This window comes from Chelonoidis abingdonii, chromosome 1, assembly GCF_003597395.2.
Source record: "Chelonoidis abingdonii isolate Lonesome George chromosome 1, CheloAbing_2.0, whole genome shotgun sequence".
Lineage (NCBI taxonomy): Eukaryota > Metazoa > Chordata > Testudines > Testudinidae > Chelonoidis > Chelonoidis abingdonii.
The window spans coordinates 291960877-291983830 of NC_133769.1; the positions used below are offsets into that span (position 1 = coordinate 291960877).

General features: G+C 36.8%; 1 protein-coding gene across 1 annotated transcript in view; it reads right to left on the minus strand.

Annotated features, from left to right (window-relative positions):
- The window catches only part of LMO7 (LIM domain 7), a 197996-nt gene that overhangs the window by 39628 nt on the left and 135414 nt on the right, over positions 1-22954 (minus strand). The window contains exons 5-17 of the mRNA XM_075061540.1: positions 19294-19324; positions 18756-18869; positions 18077-18275; positions 15508-15760; positions 14811-15110; positions 14180-14481; positions 13744-13873; positions 12618-13337; positions 11065-11094; positions 7989-8106; positions 6300-6442; positions 4398-4839; positions 3350-3667 (exon numbers count right to left, since the gene is read on the minus strand). Of these exons, the coding sequence (XP_074917641.1) occupies positions 3350-3667; positions 4398-4839; positions 6300-6442; positions 7989-8106; positions 11065-11094; positions 12618-13337; positions 13744-13873; positions 14180-14481; positions 14811-15110; positions 15508-15760; positions 18077-18275; positions 18756-18869; positions 19294-19324 (3100 nt within the window). The remainder of the gene's footprint in view (positions 1-3349; positions 3668-4397; positions 4840-6299; positions 6443-7988; positions 8107-11064; positions 11095-12617; positions 13338-13743; positions 13874-14179; positions 14482-14810; positions 15111-15507; positions 15761-18076; positions 18276-18755; positions 18870-19293; positions 19325-22954) is intronic.

A 22954-nucleotide genomic window follows, 5' to 3' on the forward strand; every position in this document is an offset into this window, starting at 1 on the left:
CTAGCATGGTGCATGTGGCGAGCACACACACCTAAGCTGAATGGACATGAGTAAGCACTCGAAGAATAAGAAGATCTACATAATTCCTGGACATTCTACATGTTCTGAGTAGCAACTGTCCTCAAATCTCCATCCATACACTTACAAATTTTGTCATCCTAACTTCTGGCCTCTACCCTCATCATGTCACTGTCTAACCCCATATACATTAACATCAAAACAATTCAATCAGAAGAATTATTCTAATTAGTGATGGGGAAGAGCTAAATTATAATAAGCAAGGAGGAGCAGGGAAAATATAGCAAGTAATAAGACTGGATGGGATGACATGATGAAGAGGTTACAAGCCGAGGCGGCCACATGGTTGGGCAAGTCTGAGGACAATAGGCAGTTGTTCAGAGGGGTTTAGAATAGTCAGAGCCCAGGGTGCAGAAGAAGAACATACTGCAATACATCAATATTACATTTCTTCCTGTGTACCAGGTAATCATCTTGGGCAATAAAGTCACAGACACTCACAGTATATAAGTCCAGGATAGATATTTCTGAGTTAGTTATTAGTCTAAGATACAGCTATTAGCTTATAAACCAGTAAATGCCTTTATATTATTTAAATAGGCTTTTACTTTTCTTGCTATACAACTGATCTGACTGAATAGAAGGAGACCATTATACTAAATTTAATATAGTATACTGAGTAAGTTCAATACAGTATCATATATTAAGAAAGCATTAGGCTGTTAAAAGTTCCATAAATATAGGATGGATAAAAATCAATGGATATTTTTATTTAAATTAAATAGGTTTATTTATAAAAAGAAAAATGTATTTAAAGTTAAATTTGAAATTATGACAACACAAACTTACTATAATTTATAAAAAAACATTTAAAGTTTTAAAGAAAATCGAACTGCTGAACTAGGAGAAGTCACTGGCTAAGCATTGGAATCAGAGAGTTTGTTGAAGTACTAAACTAGCATTTGACAGCAGTAGTCTCTTCTGCAGGTACAGAGAGATTAGGGTGACCAGATGTCCCGATTTTATAGGGACAGTCACCATATTTGGAGCTTTTTATTATATAGGCACCTATTACCCACCGAACCCTGTCCCGATTTTTCACAATTGCTATCTGGTCACCTTAAGACAGATTATTTTCTTCATTTCAATTTATTCAACTACTTCAGTTCAATGACAAATGAAAACATAGGAAAGCTTGACATGGTGATCAGAAACAATCACTTCAATTTACTAAACTATATATACTACTTCCTTTGTTCAATAAATCAATTTGCTTTAATGTTTTGATAAGGAAAAAAGTTTACATATCCAGCATATTTAAGATAGTATTTTATTATTTAAATAAAGCTATTTTATTGAATTCCAATTTCCTTGCAAATCAGTCTAATAAAGAAGAAATGCATCATTCACCATTTTCTATCATAATAAAAATTATGAATTAAGAACCTGAATGAATGTATGTTAAGCTATATAATTACTTAAATAAAATGTATATAGATAGTGTATTCTCCTAATTAGCAAAAGCAGTATCTAATTTAGTGTATAGACAAGATTCAATTGCATATCAACACATTCTGATATGCAAATAAAACTAATGAGAATCAACCTCTCTTTAAGAAAATAACTGAAAACTACAAATGCAGAACCAGTCAAACTTGATTACTTAAATCAGTGATTTAAATTGCTCAGATTTGTATCAATCCACGCTGCAAGAAGGTCTCATGTCTATTATTTTCATCTTGTCAATCTGAAGATGTGTTCTCCATCCTCAAGCTCAGCTCTCAACAGAAGGGCAATCCATCTGCATGCACTGAATTGAACCATTTAGACAGGTATCCCCCAATGCCTACAGTGCTCGACAAATGCCACATGAATAGTTCAGTGGTTCACAGAGATACCAGTCTCTCATTTGGCTGTGAAATGCCTTACCAGCACACAAGTGGACATCTCAATTTGTGGGAAAGGAGTTCCCTCCTTAACTATAGCTTGACGCATGCTGTATTAGAAAAAATACAAATTCCTTGTTTGCCAGGCAGGAGAGTTTGACATCACATATCTGATAACCAAGGCCCATCTAGGCTCGGTCTGAGTTTTGACAGAGGGAATAGAATGAAATCTGACTCAGAACATTTTGCTTCCATTCAGCTCACATAAGCCATAAAAAAAGACCCATATCTAACCTAATATAATTCCTTTCACTGCAACGCACTGAAAACATCTGACAGCATGATTGTTGCATGTAGGAGTAGAACCTTTGATTAAATAAAGTAGGATGACAGGCCAGGCAGCAAGCTAGGAGCCTGTGGTGTAAACTGAAAAATATATTTCAAAGTTGGTTTAAAAAAAAAACCTGTTCAAAATAATATTTGCAAATCTATTTTAAAACAAAAAATAGAGCAGGAAGTGATTGCACCAACTGAAATTCAGGGTCCTGTATTTTCCCTCCAACAGCTGACACAACTGCTATCTACAGCAGCATAAACAATGTAGATAATGTGACTCCCAGCATGGTCTTGGGAGTTAGTGATGTTGTCAACTGTTGAAAGAAGCTACTGACAGCTGACACTATTGGTATTCGGGTTACATTTGAAACAAGGGACTGAGGGCAGGAAACAGCAGTCAGCAGTGGAAGGATTATGGTACCTTATGTGCCCCAGAGCTCTGAAAGTAGATCACAGGACCTAACTTCTGAACCGAAATTGGAAACTTTCCATTAAACAGGTAAATATTGAGGAAGTGATTTATTTTTAAAAGTAATTAGTGAATACAGTCCGAGTAAAGCAAACAAAAGAATCATTGGAGAAAAAAAAACCCTGCCTCAAGGCACTATAGTAAAAAGTGAAACCTGGTATGATGCTTAGCACATTTAAAGGTTAGATTTTCAGAAGCTGGCATTCATTTTGCCACAAAGTTTGAGGGTGCAAATAAATGCTAGTGCAACTAACCTAATTAAACCCACAAACCAGATTCTTCAATGTCCTAGTGACCTTAATTGCTGCTGCAAACAATTGTGACTACAAAAATAGAAACCTGCTTAATGCTAAACTGAAAATTTGGCTCAATTTTTACAAGAAACAGAGTCAAATTCAAAACAGAGAAAAGAGGTTTAGAAAGATTGTAGTAATGAAAAGAACAAATTACATAGGCCAAGTATTTCTTTTTCACACTCCACGGGAAAGAGAAGCGCTTCTTAAGTGAAATGGGTTATTTGTTTCTTTGAATACCTCTCTCATTGGTGAAACATGTTAGCCTCTGGCTTTAATAATCTTTGTTCACACTGTCCTAGTACTACTAGGGTTACTGTGGATAATTATATACTTTCTAAACTCACCTGTGACACTGAAACCTCTGGCTCTGGCAGGCTTCTTATTTCTGCAGAAGATGCAACTGTAATAGGGTCAGGATGAGTATAATACTCTGATTTAAGACCAGGGGACACTGCATCCTGGTATTGGGATGTAGCAGAGGCTCTCAGTGTAGGAGACTCTGTTATTTTAATGCTTTCCTTTTCCTCCTTGCCACCACTTGTCATTGCATCTGCAGAGAGAAGTGGTCCTGCTTCCAGTGTTGAAAATGAATAGCTGGTGAGCAAACTTTGAGATCTCTTAGCTCCATCTACTTCTCCATTATATTTCTGGGCATCGTCCACCTGGAATGAAAATGTTGTTGTTTATATAGGCACATAGTCCAGAGAGCTCAGCCACAGAAGTTCTCATATCTTTTTTTCCATCGATTCTTTCAATGCAATTTCCCATTGCCACACCTACTACCCTATTATCCACTATTACTAAAAGAGCAAGATGGGTTTTTTCCCCTCTCAGATGCAAGTGAGAAGGATAACTAATTCAGGTTTGGATTGAAAAGAAATAGCATGCTTTTAGACACATCAGTTTCAAATGTAGGGCAGCTAAGGAATTATGGGAAAGACAATACAATTTATGCAGATATGGTGATTGCCCCTATTAGGGTTTAACAACAATATACTATGGGGCAGATGCTCGGTTGGTGTAAAATTATTCTCATTCCATTGACTTTGATGGAATGACAATTTACATCAGCTAAAAGTATCATTATGCTAAGCAAGTTTCAGAAAAATGTACCAATAGATCAATAAATTTTCTAGCAAGAAAACACAAACTTTTACCAAAAACCAATATATACATCAGATGTCTGTTCATAGGAAATAGATGATCATTTTAAGTACATAAACATCAACAATTGTTTAGGAAACTGGCAGAATTATTTGCTCCCTTATTAATACCTCCTTTGTTAAACAGGGGCAGAAAATTTAAAACTAAATGCATTAAAAAGTTCAAATGGCTATTGGGTTAACTATTCAAGATAGTAACATTCACAAACATGAAGAAATTGAGTTTTACCGTAAATGATCTGGGAAGTGAGGAGATTCCTCTTGAGGGGACACCAAAAGGTCTTGGTGTAACCACAGATGTTAACCTAGAGGTATCAGTTTTCTGGTAATTTCTGGGGAGAGAAGCTGAAACCCGAGCTGACCCCATTTGTGCATTCACCGAAGGGTGAGTAGACAAAGGGACTGAGCTCTGTTCTGCTAATAGGCTTTTAGATGGAATTTGAGTTTCAACTGTTGCATAGATCTCTGGCTTTTGAGAATTCTCTTTGTTAGTTTGCGCAGCATATGATGCTTCATTCTTCTTAAAGGCATCTTTTTCAACAAGGTAATCTTTTGCTACTGATGATCTGGAAGGAGGTTTTTCTTCACTAAATACATCATCTGATGAATGCATTCGTCTGCGTTCACTTTTTTGCTGGATGTCCCAATAGGATCCTTGATCTCTGTTCTCCCTATGGGGACAGAACTCATTAACATATCAAAGGAGTGACTTGGAGAATACATGGACTTCAAGAAGTCTTTCAGCTATGAAATGATCAAAGCAAAGACTGAACTATGGAAGTCTGTTTAAATGAAAATTAATCTACCTCTAATCAAAAATTCAAATTCTCTCTTTCCACATATAAAAATGACTAATGACATTTTCAAGTTATAAACTGTTACGCCAAGAATGACCTTTTCCCTGAGAAAGCAATACAACTAGTTCTCGTAAAAATGCTTGGAAGGCTAGGTTTTCATTTTTAGGGATTTTTTTACATCTTTATTTATTTATTTATTTATTGGATGTTAGGCCAAGGTATGGATGCCTAGTTAGATCTGGTAGGGTGGAGGACTTTGAAAAGTGTAAGCCGAACTATAGAGTTCTACTGATCTAGCTACTGTATTAGAATGATATACCAATTTACAGAGAACACATTTTAGGCATTTGCTGGTGCTTAAGTGGAGGCTTGGTTCCTTGCCACATACATTTCCTTATACTGTGAAATAGACAAAAATATTATTTAGAAAATAGTTTTTTAAAGTTTTGGTAATATTGCTATTAAATATGAGCATCTGTTTTTATTTCTAGGATAAAAATGACATCTTGTTTAATAACATAACACAATGGAAATTAAAAAAGTTACTGACACTCAAAATATTATATTTATGTTTTAAAAGGATTCTTTAAATTTGTTTGTAAATGTATGCAGCATGTATATAAACACAGATCCCATCAATTTAAAAATGGATGTCAGTGCATTTATAAAGCCATCACTTATAGGGAAATGGTGGTGTTATCAATTTACTTTCTACTTATTTAGAGAACAGTCTTAAAAATATTTACTGTCTGCTCGTTCTGTATATACCAGAAAGATTCATATAGCAACAGCATAGGGGAAAGTTCAAGTGAAATTTTAATCCTGCTGTTTTGCAATATAAACAAAAGCCCTGGCTAATGTTTACTCATAAATGGATAAAAAAGAATTTCAGTTGCAATACTAATGCAAAGAAAAATATACAACCATAGTAAATCAGACAAACAAGATTATTCATTCTAGACAATTGTTTTTAGACCTGTTTAAAAATATACTATTGAAGTGAATGAAGTTTGATTTCAAAGCAAAATTTATTCCTACATTGTTTCATTCTGTAAGTTACATTTTACTTTTCTAACTTGCTTTAACTTGCACTATACAGAGTTTACTAGTATCTGCCTTTCAATTGTTTAGATTTCTGCATTGTATAAATGGACCCAAAGGTCAGTAAAGAGTAGCTTTATCAAAATATATTCTTCAAAAATAAGGTATATCGAGTTAGTTCTATTTCATATATGAGCACAATTAAAATGCTAGTTAAAGCTGTTCTAAGATTAGAGTGAACACATATGCTCAAATGTAAGTAGTGCATACAACATCTCCATTAGGTGCATTACCTGTCCTGCTGCATTTCTTTCAGTGACTTGCTATTTCTTTCAGAACTCTCAGAGGCTCTCCTTTCGATTTCTTCTCTCTCCTCCTTTTTCTTTTGCAAATCTGAAGTGAAACTTTTTCGACGATTTTTCCATTTTGCTAGATCCTAAAACAAATCACATTAATGTATGCAGATCTGATTTTCTAGTGATCTTTAACAACTACTGAGACTACCCTATTACATTGCTAAGACTGCTCATCCCAACTGGATACCAGTGTGTCCTAATTTTGCTTTATAAAGCCTGTTTGTCTGCACCAAGGGTAGGAGTCTCATGTGTCTTACTGCAAAATCTGACCCAAATGTTTCTGACCTAAATGTTTCTGAGACAGACTCTGTTTGTATTTTTCAGGTAAGGTGGCCTGCTGCCTATCATTAAGTAAGGGTAACAATTGCAATTTTATGCCATAAAAAAAAAAAAGGCGCAGTTTTTCTTTTAACTTCTTTCCAGTCACATCTTCAATATTTATCTAAAATGTAACAGCAATACTTAACTGGATATTAACTTTGAGTGAGTGAATGAGTGAGTGTAAAATACAGAAAAGTAAAGCAACATTTGAATGGATTGATGTAGAGACTTGAGTATATAACCTGCCTTAAATCCTAAACGGAAAGTGTGAAGTGAAGTATCAACCTATTTTATATTTTGCTCATGTTCTAAAATCACAATGCAGTTTAGCAGTCAGCTGTGTCTGCCCCATAAAATACCAGAACTAGTTTAAGCAGAAGTACTGAATGTTTAGAACCAAGATACATTAGCTAAGCAATGTTGAAAGTTTGCTCAGTGTCCAGTGCTTATTAACACCAACTCCTCACTTCGATAATCATTACATTTCAACATTTGAAGGAAAAATTTGAGGTTTTGATATGCCCTAATGGATGGATAGATAATTAAAAATCTCAAAGCTGGGATATTAGTTTTCACGGTAAATTTAAACAAGGACATTTTTTTCAAGGGTGAAAAGTAAAAAAAATTGGAAGAGAGGAAACACGAGATATTTTTCCAAATGACTAAACATTTAAACATAAAGTCATCCAAATAGCTTTACAATTTCACTGCATGTGACTTCATGTGCTAAATTACTGCACTTAAAAATACACATTCTGCCTCTCCTTAGATTTCACAATATCAGTAGTATGGCGCTTCCCCTACAACACACAGATGTTTGGTTTTGTTCTGCTAATCTGATATGCAGCCTTTTTTGTACCCCTTCCTATTAAATTAATTTATAAGATTACTGTATTGCAATACATTGTCTGTTTCTTAGCATTTAAAGAAATGTACGCTAGCAATTACATTAATAAAAAAAGAGAGAAGCAAATAATATAACAACAACAATTATAGTGTCTTATCTTTCATTGTCCTGCACATAAATTGGGTCTGAAGCTGTTTTTTACTTTTGTACTCTTTAAAAGCTATCATACAGATAAATCTTCCTCTGCAGAGTTGATCAAACAAACAGATAACACAGAAGCATTAAGGATTTACATTCCACACACCCAGATAATCTACAAATGTTTAAATTGGTCATTTACGACCCAATCCTGTGAGGTGCTGACATCCAATGCCCTTTGGCTTGAGTGAAAAGTGACACTAGATTACAGAACTAGACCCTTAGTGGGGAATTTAGGGGCAGCAGAACGGAACACTCACATCTTGCCACTGTTGATCTTGTTCCTGTAGCTTGGATTTTATTTTCTGTAGCTCTTCATAACGAACCTGGCGCAGCACTTGGGGCTCGTCTATACTGACATCATTCAAAGACTTGCTCCTAGGACCAAAAACATTGTTTTGCTTAATGTAGTCTTTGCCAGTATTTATGCAAGTAAGACTTTCAAGAGGGAGGAAGGAATTTATATTAATATAACCTGAGCTGTCCTATCGTGCATTTTTAAACAGAGCAGGAAAAACATACATTAGCTATTTTTCAGTATCCTGTATGCAGTGGTGCCAACACAAACATCAGTGACAGCATCATTGGTCAAACATGAATAGGAAAGGTGAGAATCTGCTCGTATAGTCTCCTAGCAGCTTTACTCTGATAATTCAAACTACACTTTTCTGCTCTTGAATGCTCTCCCTCTGGTCAGATTTTTTAACTCTCCTCATGTGTTCAAACCATGCAACCCTTCTCCCTACGTTCACTGTCTCCCTCTCTCCCCTCTTTCCTAATTCCTCAACACTGGCTTCTTCCACCCTGCTTTCCATGTCTGACTTCCACACCTATATTACTGTCTCATCTGCTCCTGCCCTACTTTTATTCCCCCCATTTAATATTAGAATTTATGATTCACTTACTGTAGAATAGGATTCGCATTAATTTGTGTTAGTCCTAGCCCTTTCTTTTCTTGCCCCCGCCCATTCATTGTCTATCCCATGCTCTATATTTGCCTAAATTGTAATCTCTTTGGGGCATGGACAGTGTCTTTTCTTAATCTTTCTAAAATGTTATGCAACAGCAGGTTCTATGTTACATATTTAAAAGGAACAGTCATCTTTAAAAAAATTACTTCTCCCATTCAGAACAAAGCCCTATAGGTCTGTGAGGTCTTCATATCCTTTATCCTCTTTAGTACTACCTGGATTCAGAAGCCCTCTGCTAAACTCCCAAATCCTTCAAGTTTCCTTGTAGCCTGACTTCAGGGTTTGGCCATCTCATGGAAAGAGTGCGTTATAATTTTCTCTCTGCAGTTTCTGAAATTTTTTAAAGCCTCTTCTGGATTGGCCATGGAGGTACCTTTAGAGTGACATGGGACCCTCCCTTCCCATCACAGTGCTTCAGCTGATTGCCTGAGGTGTGCTCCCACCCCACCAGCTCAGGGAGCAAAGTGACTGAAGAAGGAACCAATTGTATGATGACCTGAATGACAGTGAATGGCCACTAGACCACCAGGCCAACAGAACATGTTAAATGCTCCTGAAAGGGAGGAATTAACAGTACTCACTTAAGCCCCTTAACACGAAAAGGTATTGTACAAGTTTCACCTATTTTTTGCCAAAATCAGTCAGTCCTGATCTGCTCCTCCAAACTTGGGCCTATGCCAAGCAGACATGAGCTGTACAAAATTATGTGGTGGTTGTATAATGCATGCAACTAGGGATTAGGAAGAGGCTAAACTGAGTTTCAGTGGCAACCTAAGACTTTGGACTCTGCTCTTCAGCATGTAAAAGGTAGAGCACTCGGTTATTGTCCCAGTTTTGTTTTGTTTTTTAAATGGGAAGCATGCCAATTCTAGCAACAATATTATGTTACTACCTCAGGCGCTATTTGTTTGTTTAGCTTTCTGTCCTGTCCTTGTTTTTATCATTCATTCTTACTTCAGGCACAGAAATTGTTTTTGTATTACAAAACATCAAAGCACCAAAAGTGTTCAACACTGGTTGAGGGAATATACGCTAATTATTATGAACTGCTTTCCCCTCTCTTGCTTTTCTATATTCTCCTTGAACAAGATAGAATATGTAAATAATTTAAAAATTTATATATTTGATTAAAACCTACTTATAAAAAGTGTGTTAATTTGTATGTAATCATCTTAACATCAAAAACCTATCTAATGCATATACCCTCTTATTCTCCCTCCTCTCAATGTGTAGCAGAGCTCTCTCCAGGACCAGTTTTCACTCCTTGCTGATTTTGGCAATATTTAACCAATTATAAATAAAAGTGTTTCATACAACTTTAAAAATGAACCAAAATCTGAAATGAAGATCATGGTAAAAAAGAAGTGCACAGATTTCAAAAGGGAAAACTAGAAAAAATTAGTAAAGCGTGCAAAAAACAAACATTAGTGCATATGCAAATCTACAAAGTATATTCAGGCAAAAATCAGTGAAGCACTCCTCTTCTCCCACTTCTCTTCCCAACACACACATATTGTAAGCCAAGTAAAAAGCAAGACTTAAATGACAAAATTGTGCTTTAATGCGTACTGCTGCAGTAGAACATGGAGTAGTTTACACTCAGTATTCAGTCACCTAGCACTGGATAAACAGAGTCAATAAATTATACAATATCCAGAAAGCCCAACCTCTCTAGTGGAAACCACCCCCTTAAATAACCCTGAAAGGAAAAGCTACCCTCATTTGCCTATCTATTTTTATTTTAAGATGCCTTCTTTTTAAGTTGGATTTTTGGTGCAGTCTTTGAGAAAGACTGTTAACCTCAGATGCAGAAACATGATATCCAAAACAACAGGAAATACTATGCTAATTTCACATTAATTTAAGCTGCTCTTGATTTTCTTCTCTCTCTCATTCTAGGTGATTTATTCCACACATTTGGACCTTGGCCAGTTGAGATGTCTTCCTATACTTTCTTATCTGGATAAACAGATATTTAAATTCACAACAACTACTAGTTTTACTCTAGATTTGTTAAACCTCTAAAAATCCAATTTGAATACAGTGGGGGAAAAAAAATGCAAGTTTCAGCAAGAGTGAAATTTCACAGCTGATTTCAAAAAGCCTGACAGCAGCAGCCATTGCAATTTATTTACTATATATGCAATACTTTACATCACAGTGAGCTTCTATCAGAAGCATAGCTATTGTGTTTCCGATAACTTATGAATATTCCTCAAGTACAGAACTACAGAACAGCATGCACATGATGCTTTGAGCAAGAGCTTTTAGCTATTATGCATGCATAAAAATTACTGGGAAAGTTTAGTAAGATGCACAAAACAAATGGTATGGTGAAATCTTCATATTTTTATCAAAAACTTACCCATCCTCATCAGAAAGCTTTTGAAACAGTCTGAGAAATCAAAAAACCAAAAATAAATTCATTTCAGGGTTTTCTATATGTAAGAGAACATAAGTAGTTTGATGTGGAAGCATTTTGACTAAAGTGTTGGGAGAACATCAAAAGATCAGGAGTTACAGGCTTGGATCAGTACCTCAAAGTTCAGATGCAAATCAGAAACTTAACAGAAACTGTGTATTCTGGAAGTCAAGCTTAAAAAGTCTCACAATACGAAAATGTCCCCATCACAATTCCTAGTATTTTCAGTTTGGAAATCATGCATGAACAGTCTAATAGTAATTACTCATTGCCTCTTCCAGTGCTAACTAACACCAGGAAGCGCAGACAAAAAAAAAAAAAAAAAAAAAAAAAAGACAATATAGAACAGAGTCCTAAGTTAAAGTTTGATTCAGAAAGGTTATATTTTTGTTCAAATTTATTTCCCCATTCCTAAAGTAACAAATGGAATGAATGAACAGAATGCCAAAAATGCATTCAGCTTAACACATTAAGATGCAGAATGAGAGGCATTCAATATGACGCACTGAGTTTATTTTTTTTGAATTTTAAAATATTTAGAGAAGACTAAGTATAAAATATAATTTTTATTGAGTGAAATAGCCTAAGAAGTCAATTATATTCAGGTGTTTTAGAAATACTTTTAACCAAATGCAAAGCTTGTTTAGCTGTGTTAAGCTTAAAAATTAATGACACACAATATTAGCTGGAACATAAAATTGTATCAGTCATGAAATAAGGATGATGAATGAGAAAAATTGCAACTTGCAATTCCGTATTTTCAGTGACAAGGAGGACTTGAAAAAAACTCACTGTCCCTGAGTGAACACAGAGTTTGAAAGAGGGCTGGGCAGGAGTTAAAACCAAGGGCAGATAGGACAGCAAGGCTCTGAGTGAGCCAGGCAAGGAGTTGAGCATTAAATGGTGACAGATTTGATTTGAAAAAAAGGGAAGAATTGACCGGAGAAAGGAACATGGGCTAGAGGAAGTTAAATATATACATATATATACACAATAAATAGACACACACACATCCCCATTTGGGGGGAGGGGTGCTTTTTAGGGTCATGGTGGCACAGGCATTTTTCACCTAGTATAGTACCCTTAGAGCTGTGGGCAAGTGAGCCTTGGGAAGTTTTTCAAACCTAGATCATAAGCAGTATTAACAGAGCTGCTATTCCCTAAGATCCTGCAATGAAGTATACAGATAATTTAGGAATGTTTGTACACTGGTGTTGAGAAATGCCTTATTGGTTTCCATGGTCTCTTGAGTAATTGCTCATATTCCTGCTCAATCGTGTTACCTTCAGTCTCAAATTATACAGTGTACATTACTAGCACTGATCAAATAATCTAAACCATGTTGAAAATACGGTATTGCCCCATCATAAGCTTTCCACGACTACACAAAATAAATACATTGCAGTTTCACACTGCATGCATGGTTCCATTCAGCACAAGATGAAATCTCCAAATACTCGGACACAAGCACTCTCCACAGAGGGACATAACCTGACCTCTCAACCATCTGGCGTTTCTTGTGTCTAACTTTGCTGGCCTCTCTGATAGCCTCCCATTTTTTCCAGTCTTCTTCGCTGCATGGACCTGGAGTAAAACTGATTGGCTGCAGAGCACTTCCTACTTTCCAAGATTCAATCTTGCGAGTCAGCATATCATCCTTCTTCTGCTGCAAAGAAGGTGATAAGACTCTACCACCATTTTTTTCATCTTCTGTTGTGATAGTCTTGTCAAGTAAACAAAGAAATTTGGATTGGATTTCTGGTGGGAGGCTCCAAGGATCAGGAAAGAGTGCAGGATGGTATTTGTCTGGAGCACCTGACAAAGGCACCCCTTTTTTCTGTGTTTGTACTTTACGAACAGTCATGTCATCTTTTTCTAAGTCTGGAATAACAGGTTGGCCTTCTCTGGGTTGCAGAATTATTTCACCCTCTAGAAGAGGTTCTTGCTCAGAGGATTTTCTAAAGTATTCAAAAGCTTGGAGAGCAATTGGATTCATGTGGAAAGCCCCAGTCTTCCGAACAAACAAATCATCATTTTCCAAGTCTGGATATAGGTCTCCATTCATAGTTTCCCTCTGGTTGCATCCTGGTGTAAAAAAAATATTCTTTCTGCATGTTATGACCCTAGGGCCAGAAGTAGGATCAATTTTGGTCTTCATTTCTGAAGACAAGTAGTCATCAGAGTATTTTTGGAGGGTCTGAAGTAATGAAAACTGACTGAAGCATATAAAACAAAACAAAAACACAAGGGAAGGTAGAATATCATTAATTGCCAAAAGACTCAGACTGCAGACAAAAGTATTCAGAGGAGCATTTGTTTTAGAATTGGAATATTCTGAGAAGCACACATACAATTCAGTATTTGCTATAATGCAGCACATATCCACCCCTCTAAAATGATAATACAGCAGATTAACTTTGGTAAGAACAGCAAGATCACATGCTCATACACAAAGCCAACAATCCTTTACAGTTTGTTATGCCTGTCAGTAAACTAGCAACTTGTGACTAAGTATGGAGATAACAGCAACATCACGTTGCACTTTTAATTCACTCAACTGTTGGCCTACTAGTAGTTTCCCTTGATGCAGCAAGAGTGTACAGTTCATGCAATTATATCAACCTGGGTTGATCAGAGGGGTACGTGATTCCTCCTTCTGCAATTTGGGACAATGATTTCCCCACATAATCAGCAGTCGGTTTGGCATTGCTTTGTTTATTGGCTGAATCTTCATCCTCAGAATCAGACTTCACTCTACTGTAGAGTAGCATGAGGAATGGAAAAGAGGGGAAGTTAAGAAATATTTAGAGTAATTATGGACTAAAGCACAAAAAGATAGAGGTGCAATTGTCTATTGTAGATAATACATCAAGTTTATTTCCCTGCAAAAACCTCTGTTTGAGCAACAAATAAGAAACAAAAAAAGACAGCTGTTAAACTTTAAAGAAACAGCCAGTAGAGTTGAAAAAAACCAGGCCAAAAAAAGGTTTCTTGATGCATTTAAAGATACAGTGCACTCAAATGGTGTGCATGCATGAGATGTAAGAGGAGCATGCACACACAAACCTGAATCCCTGAAGCTCCTTATACCATGGTTTGGAAGAGGATCCTTTTTTGATGTTTTTCCAGTGCAATTCTTCTTCTGGAGTCCAAAACTTAGGTAGAAACTTGTCAAAAGAAACCATTGGGTTTGAAACTGCAGAATTTAGTTTGCGAACATAGAGATCATCTTTTTCAATGTTTGGGATGCCTACTGCCTTTTCTTCCTCATCATCAGAATAGCTGGAGAATTTTGAAGAAATGTTAACTTTTCGCTTGCTTTCCTCTTTAGGGTCCAAATGCCTCTGCTTCTTCTGGTTACTGTTCAAAATATCCAATCAATTAAGATACTTTAGGAGCAACTTCACAAAATACGCAAGACACATGCTTTTTGGCTCAAAAGTTCAAATTTGTGAATGAAGCAAATTAGTTTTCAATTCCATTACTGCAGCACTAGAACAAAGTTAAGTGGTTATAACAGCATCTTATTTCATCTGATAAAAAGAAAGGAATTTGACTACAAAGAATGAAGTAATTTATCAGCAGAGTTAAACAAATGCTGATTAGAAAGGTTTGCTTTTTGATGCAGTTATTTATGGATTGCAATTTTGGTAGTACAATAATTTGGATCTAGGATTAGTATCTCTGACCTCATCGGTTCAAGCACAGCAGCTAATGGACCAGCTGGATAATTTTGTTGCAAACAAGATTTAGGAGAGTCCTTGTGCAAGATGTAAAGATGTCCAGGTGCAGCGGAACTCACAGAGCTCTTTTTTATTAAGAATCTACGTTTTGCTAAATCATCCATAACCACGTCAGGCAGTCTTCTTTCATCTTCTGAATCAGAGCCACTTTCATACTCATGGATCATCTGCACGGAAGCTGGATTTGTAAACCCACGTTCTGCTCTGCTATTCTGACAGGAAGCTAAAGGATTCTTTCCTCGTTCACTGAGATTGACCAAAACAGGAACAAAGTGAAGACAGTGAAATCATCTAGGTTGTGATGAAGCCCCCAAAATGGCTGCTAATCTCAAGTGTGTACATTTACAAATTGGAAAACTAGACAGCAGAGATTAGTAACAACAAAATTTGGATAACCTTTAACCAAAAAGGTTGAACATATGCTCCAGTCGCTTTAATTCTGCATTTTAAGATCACATAAATTCCCACTGTTAAAGTTTTATCCATGTCATAATATTATTCATCAACCAGCTATGCAAAGAAACAATGTTTTTTATTTTGTAAATCTCAAATACTTTACTTTTAATTATAAGTAAGGGCAGCTTCTCTTGCTTTTTCATTTGCCATAAATCAAGTTTGCTGTAATTAGATATCACCCTAGTACCTTGAAAATGTTCCATCTGGCTCAGTGAAGACAGGACTTGCCCAGCTTCTTCTGTTGTCCTCATTCTTCTCTATCCTTTTTTTCCTGAGCGGTGGTGGAATATATGCTGTCTGTTTACTTTTGCTGGGTAAGAACCGATTGAACTCTGTAACAGGTTTTGGTTCAACCACAGCAATCCTGCGATATGACATGTTATCTTTGCCAGAATCATGCATTTTGTAAGGCAGTTCAGAGTCCGTGTCACTTTCACAACCTTAAAAAAAAAAAAAAAGCCAAAAGCACAAACAGAGTTTATCCTCCAGATTTTATTCTGACTAAAACCTAAAATAAAATAAACAAAAAAAAGTTGATTGAGCTATGTATTTTCAGAAGTTTCACCTGAAAACAAGCAAAGCTACTAACATGATAATAGCAGAGGCATTTTTAGAAGTGCATCATGAAGCTTTGATAGGATGCATTAGGTTGAAATTGGTTTACATACTAGTGTTAGAATGTAATGAATGTTTTACTGTCCCCATTTGAGGCTGAAAGCAAAGTGCTAATCTCCAGAACTAAATTTTATTTTAAAGTTGTGCATTTGCCATTCAAATTAGTCAAAAAGACTTATCACATTGCATGTACTACTGAGAAATTTAATATAATACTTTTGATTAACACACAACTCCAAAGAGGTTGGTTGAGGCCAGAAAAATCTATGAAACCTTGACCAAGCAGCTCATAGAATTTACACATTTGATTTTGTAAGTTATACTGTTTAAGCAGATCTGCAAACTTGGACAACTATAAAATCAATTTTACTTTACTATTGAAATTTAAAAGCATTCAACTACAGGAGATATGCCACATTCAAAAATAACTGAAGGAATTTGATTTAACAATCTTTGCTCTTGGCAATGTTCTTCATAAAAACTAGAATGCCAAAATGAAATTACATCTATTTTCAAACTGGGGTGAAAACCTTTTAAAGTATTTCACTTCAGTGCTGGTTTCTGAGGGAATGTGAAAAAATTAGTGAACTGACATGCCTACAAAAAGAACAAAGTAGAACAGACTTGTAATTAAGAGGTCTGTCTAAAGATCTTTAAATAATCTTACATAAAGTGTTGAAATATACAAGCAAAGGAGAACAGGATGCATTAAGTATGAAACAAAGCTTCATTTCTCATCTTCCTGGCTGTTAGTGATTAAAGTCCCACATTTAGGGTACATCTACACGGGAGCTGGAGGTGTAATTTCCTTCTGGCGAAGATGTACATGTGCTACCTTTGGCCAACCTGTGAAAAACAGCAGTGAAGCTACTGTGCCAAGGGTAGTGGCTTGACTACACTGCTATTTTTGGTGGGCTAGCTCAAAGCTAGCACATATACATCTATCTGAGATGGAAAATTACCTCCCTAGCTGGAAATGAGCTAGAATGCCCTTAGATAAGTATTATATTATGCATGTGTTACATCATTTGTAAACTGCATAATTAGACTTTTCACCTGCTCTTCTCAGCGTGCTTTAAAAAGGTGCTTCACCGAGCATTTCTATCTCCATTTTCTAAATGAAGCAACAAGCCCAGAAAAGTAAAGTGACTTGCCAAGAGTAAACAACAAATCAGTGGTAGTGTCTAGTGCTCTAGCCATTGGAACAGTGAATACACAGTAGAACAGACTTAACGCAGTAGGTAGAATATTTACACCTTTAGTTGTTTGGAATTTTTTAAATAAGTCATAGGCATTCCAGCTCTTCACAGAAAGCAATCTCATGTAGCACCTCCTTTGAAACTAGACACACCCATGGAGATTCTAAAATCTGAAAACCATCATCAGTGCTGGCTGAAAAATGTTAGGTATGTATTAATTAAAATAAATAGGAGACTTTTTATTTTTCAGTTTGGGTTATGATGTTGAAAGTTTTTGGAAAAAAATGAAAATTTTCCACGAAGGTTTATTATTGATCAAAAAGTTTCAAATCAAAATTTTTGGCAAGCACTATTAGTCATAGACAATTCTGCTGATCAGGGAATAACATACAGATTTTCATTTTAGCCAAAAGGCCTGTACATTATTCCCTGATCACCATAAACTTCAATACCTAACTCTGTACCACGCACTTTAATAGTGATGTGTGTGTTTGTTTGTTTTTTTGTTTGTTTTTTTTTAGTCATGCCATTCAACAGAAAGATCAATCCCACTTCCCAGCAAAGCAGTGTGGGATAGGAGAAAAACCTGGTCATAGGCAAGTGGTCAGTAGCCAAACCCCTACACTTTCCTCCCCACAATTTAAAAATGAGCAAGAGGGAGGACAGTGGGGTAAAAGTCCCAAAGAGTCCAAATGGAGACACATTTGTATGACTAGATTATTTGTTTTCAACCAGCTGCTAGCTAGTCAATAACTCTTCATGCAAAAACATCCTGATATGGCACCCAATGCTACTGCAGCATCCTCTGACTTGGAGCTGCCTTTGAAATCAGTGGGAATTTAACATGTTGAGCAACTGCAATATTAGGTCCATACACTTTCTTCCCCCAATTTATGGATTGTCAGAGACAGATTAACAGAGAACCCTAACAAGCAAAAATACCTTCACTGCTACCCTTCAAGGTTATATCTGATGAAAAGCTTGTGGAGGATCTTGAACCAAAGGAGTCCAGGCTATCGAAAGAATCGTCTCTTTTATGGCTAGTGGAAGGTGAAAATGCTTCTCCACGGTCAATGTACCAAATATCACCGTACCCACTGTCCCTGCCACTGCTTTTCAGACTGCTAGATTCTTCAAGGGCCTAAAGAAATAAGTTAATTATTTTTTTCAGCAATTTAAGAAGCAGGTACTATTTTACATAATGCAATACACAATTTTAAATGCACCCTGAAGCTCAGACAAACATATTTTAAGAATCTCAAATAAATATACAGAACCTAGGACAGGGAAACCCAGTTCAATGCTTTAATTCTTCTCTGGTTAAAAAAGAAAAAAATTCTTTAGGTTCTCTCAGATAAATGAGGGAAGATGAAGTCTACAATCCACTATTAACCTGATAGTGGAAGAACTCAAATATTCTTGAAGTATCTTAAGCACATTAGAAAAAAAATGTGACAAGAAATATCTGCCATCTTTGTACAAGAAAAATATAATTAACCCCCAAAGAGATGTTTGGAGTTGACATCTCTAATGCATGGCATATGGCAAACTATGCAGCATACATTTAATACTCAGCCTTACAAAAGTACATAGCAGCTACTATTCCATCTGGATTTCTTACCCTGGTCAGAGCTTGTCCTAGTAATTTCTCAAATGCTTTAAGGTTAAGGCGTGGACCATTGTAACCAGACTTGTTTTGTGCTTTCCTCCCCAGCCAGTATAATGTAATCAAAACCTAAAACCAAAAAGACAAATTGAGAAGTTCATTAGTTAACTATTAAACAGCATGCCAGTGCAAAAATGTTTGAACACAAACTGCTGCAGTTGTTTTCAGGGTTTACATAAAGAAGTGTAAAATCCATTTTTTTTTGCACATATTTGCCAGGCTATTTCAATCAAAATCAGCTGAAAAGTTACCACTGTGCTCCATCCAGATGTGTGTCAGTGACAGAATATTAAATTAATGTTTCTAATTCATTTTTTTAGTAAAGTAAACCAGGAAGAGACACACAGTAAGATAGTACTAATGTACACCAGACACATGAACAGCTTAAGACTAAGCTAAGAATGACAGTAACATAACTAGAGAAGTTTTTAAAATAGTAAACTGGAGTAAGTGTGAAATAATTTCAGAAAGCATTAAGGTAAACATGTCTTACGTTTTTGAGTCTTCTATTGGTCTCCTCTTGCCTGCAAAGGAGAAAAAAAAGAATTTCAGTATTTCTGACTAGAACACCCAATGCCATTTTAATCTGAAATAATGTATTAAAAGTCAGAGCTACGGTTTCTTAAGCCCAGTTAAAAGTTGCCATGAAATATGGATAGATTTGATTCTTTAAAAAAAACAAAAAAAACAACACAATTTACTACTTCAGCCACTACATACAAGAACAAAGCTGAAGGCAGAAACAGTGGTCTGAGGTTTTACACCATTCTCTCTGTAAAAGAGAATGTGTCCTTCATTATAATCAGTATTTCTGACTTTAGGGGAAAACCACACCAAAGCAAAACTCTGAATGGTTTTGTATTATAAAACTTTTGCTGGGAAACTGAAAGCTTTATATAAAGTGGCAGCCAGCCTAATTTTCCTGGGGATACACTCCCTGTTAATCTGGAAGATCTATAGGTCTCTCTGGTTCCATCTGCAGATTGTAACTTTAAGGTATTTTTGGTGTATATTTTCCAAAATATTTGCCTCTGAGCCACAACCATGCATAGCAAGTTTCTGCCAAGAAAGAATTTTTCAGAAACCTGAGCAACTGAAACTGGAAACATCTGGAGAAGGCTATACTTCAGAGAATGCACTTGAAGTGTACAAGCAGTAATATTAGTGAACCTGTTTTAAAACTGCTTGCCTGTACTGCTTTGGTGTGTGAATCAAGGTGTACTTGCAGGGGTTCTGCTCCTCCAATAAAATTTTTAGGAGGAAAATTAGGAGAAACTCCTTTTTCTGGGGATGCTCTCCAAGTCTCCCTATAAGATCATATTGTTTCAGTAACAGATACTTCAAGTGAGAAAGAAATCCTATAATGGACATCTACGAAGTAATCTGCTTATAGGGGAAATTTCTGCCAAAATCCCTTCAGTCAGGGACTACGAGGGCTTATATCCCTTATGAAAACATTTTATCCTATCTAACGTAATTGTTGGTCGGAGACTGCGATTTTTCCCCTTTTCTTCTTGGCTCCAGGGAGGCGTCTGTCCTCATCTAGTTCAACTATATCACCTCTCCTGTCCTTTACAGCATATGTACATCAGGTTGCCAGTGATACAAAGTTAACAGCTATTTTGACCTAAGTGTTCCTTGCCATGTCTGCTTTTTGTCAGGACTTGTTTATATGGTCTCCCAAAATCTTACACATTTTGTACCAACCAGTTTGGTTCCACCTTGGTTCAGGTGGAACTTTTCCCTTCTGTACAAAAATGATCCTCTCCAAAACATTCCACATGTCTAATAAATTTAAAATACCCACCCATTCACACATCTATTCCCCAAGGTTCCCTGTCTTGATGACCCTACAAGCAGAACCAAGCCAATTCAAACAAAAAAGCTACCCTGGAAACACCAATTTAAGCCTTTCCGAGAGTAATCTGGGACCTCTCACACTTTCCTGTATTACTGATACCAGTATATACCATGACAACAGAGGCTTTGTCTAAGATATCTCAATTCTGTTTTCAATTTCAGATGGAGATGCAGTATATTTGCAAAAAGAACAGGAGTACTTGTGGCACATTAGAGAGACTAACAAATTTAAATTTGCTAGTCTCTAAGGTGCCACAAGTACTCCTGTTCTTTTTGCGGATACAGATTAACATGGCTGCTACTCTGAAACCAGTATATTTTCAGTATGTTTTATACTCTTGGGGTCCCAGTGGATCCTTTGCTGCTTCATTCGAAGTGGGGCCTTACAATTCATGTTTTCTATTTATATCTGACAAGGGCTCTACGATCTTTTTGCCAAGATGTCGATTTCACCACAGTATTTGTGCGCTGGAAAACATCAGGGTGGATGGCTAATGTGCTCCACTTGGAAACAGGAAGGTGACCTGATAAGCCTTCAGAAACTTTTGATAAGGCAAAGAATATGAAAACCCACTTTCTGAATATGGTGAGTCACTATGAGCATATAATTCTTATGCTCTCCACTGCATCAGTTCTGAGTCCAACCCAAAAAGTGTTAACTTAATAAAATCTAAGAACTATTTATTAAGATGCCATTACCTCTATTTCCCATTGCAACCACTGAAGTCAATTCGGGTGTCTTGCCTGATAAAAACTAAAGTTTTGTTTTCTGGGATTGGCAGTCGTGTTTACAGTTGAAGGCCCAACCTCTTATGGTCTGCCAGAGCGTATTTCTGGAGCTCAAGTCACAGATGTTTTTTTCCAGTCAGGCTTTTCAATGAATATTATAGTGTTTACTTCTGGTTTTCATTGGTTTTGGTGGATTGCTTCAGGCCAATTATTTTGAAACAGGAAAACATTCAGTTACTTTGGGATGTTTTAATGATCATTATAGAACACCTGTGTAGGTTAACTAAATATTCTATAATACTTAAAGCAATACAGAAGAAAACGCATGAAAATCCCAAGAAAACTTAGTTTAATGAGGTGAAATTGCCTTAGGTTTGCTGCTCTAATGAAATAGAAAAGTCAAGGAGTTGCTCAGACCTATCCAGTAGTTTTTCTATCACTCTGTGCTGGCACTTCCATCATTTCTTTGCTTCCTCTAATTTGAATTATTAGCAACTGCTACTTTTGAGCAGTCTGTTACAATGGATGGATCAGGAGGGCAGGGAAAATAACCTCTCAACCCCAGTATGATAGCTCTCTCCTCATTTAAATACCACCCAAAGACGCAAAGTTCAGAAATAAAACCTATGAGAAATTATTTAAAAAATTTTTTAATTATCTCCCTGGACCGTTTCTGGTTCTTCCAGTGTGTCTCATATTTCTATGTTCTCTCTTCCGTACAGTAAATTTCTGGAGCAGGTGGTACTCCTATTTGTATTTTGCACAGTGCAGCAACATTATGGGAAACTAGCAATAACTTTACTTTTTATGGCTAGCAACCTAGCTTGCCACAACCTGCCAACATCCTAACGTGACAAAACTAGGGCTGCCCAGAGGATTCAGGGGGCCTGGGGCAAAGCGGGGGAGCTGCGGCGCTTGTACTCACCAGGCGGCGGTCCAGGTCTTCAGTGGCATTTCGGTGGCAGGGGGCCCCTTCAGTCGCTCCGTGAAAGACCTGGAGCAACTGAAGGGCCTTCCCGCTGCCGAAGACCCAGACCACTGCCGGCCTAGGGCTCACGGGGTCCTTCTGGGGCCCGGGACCTGGGGTAAATTGCCCCACTTGGCCACCCCCAGGTGGCCCTGGACAAAACAAGTCCTGAAGGAATTTTCCAGCAATATGGTGTACATGTTTACAAAAAGACATTGTTCAAACTACCTGTATCAATGCTGGAGTAACAATAATAATAAAAAAAGATATTCACAGGGCCAGCTCTAACTTTTTTGCTGCCCCAAGCAAAAAAAAGAGTGCCACCCCACCGAACCAAACAACCACCACCACAACAACAAAATAACAGCGCCACCCCACTGAACCAAAATCAATTCCACCCCTTCCCCGGAGTGCCACCCTACCGAACCAAAAAGAAAATCAATTCCCCACCCCGCCGAACCAAGATTGGCCGGCCCTCATAAGGTGCTGCCCCAAGCATGTGTTTGGTCGACTGGTGCCTGGAGCCAGCCCTGGGTATCCAAAACCTTGAATTTTAGTAAAATGTAAACTATTAAAGTTGCCTAATGAAATCTTGGTA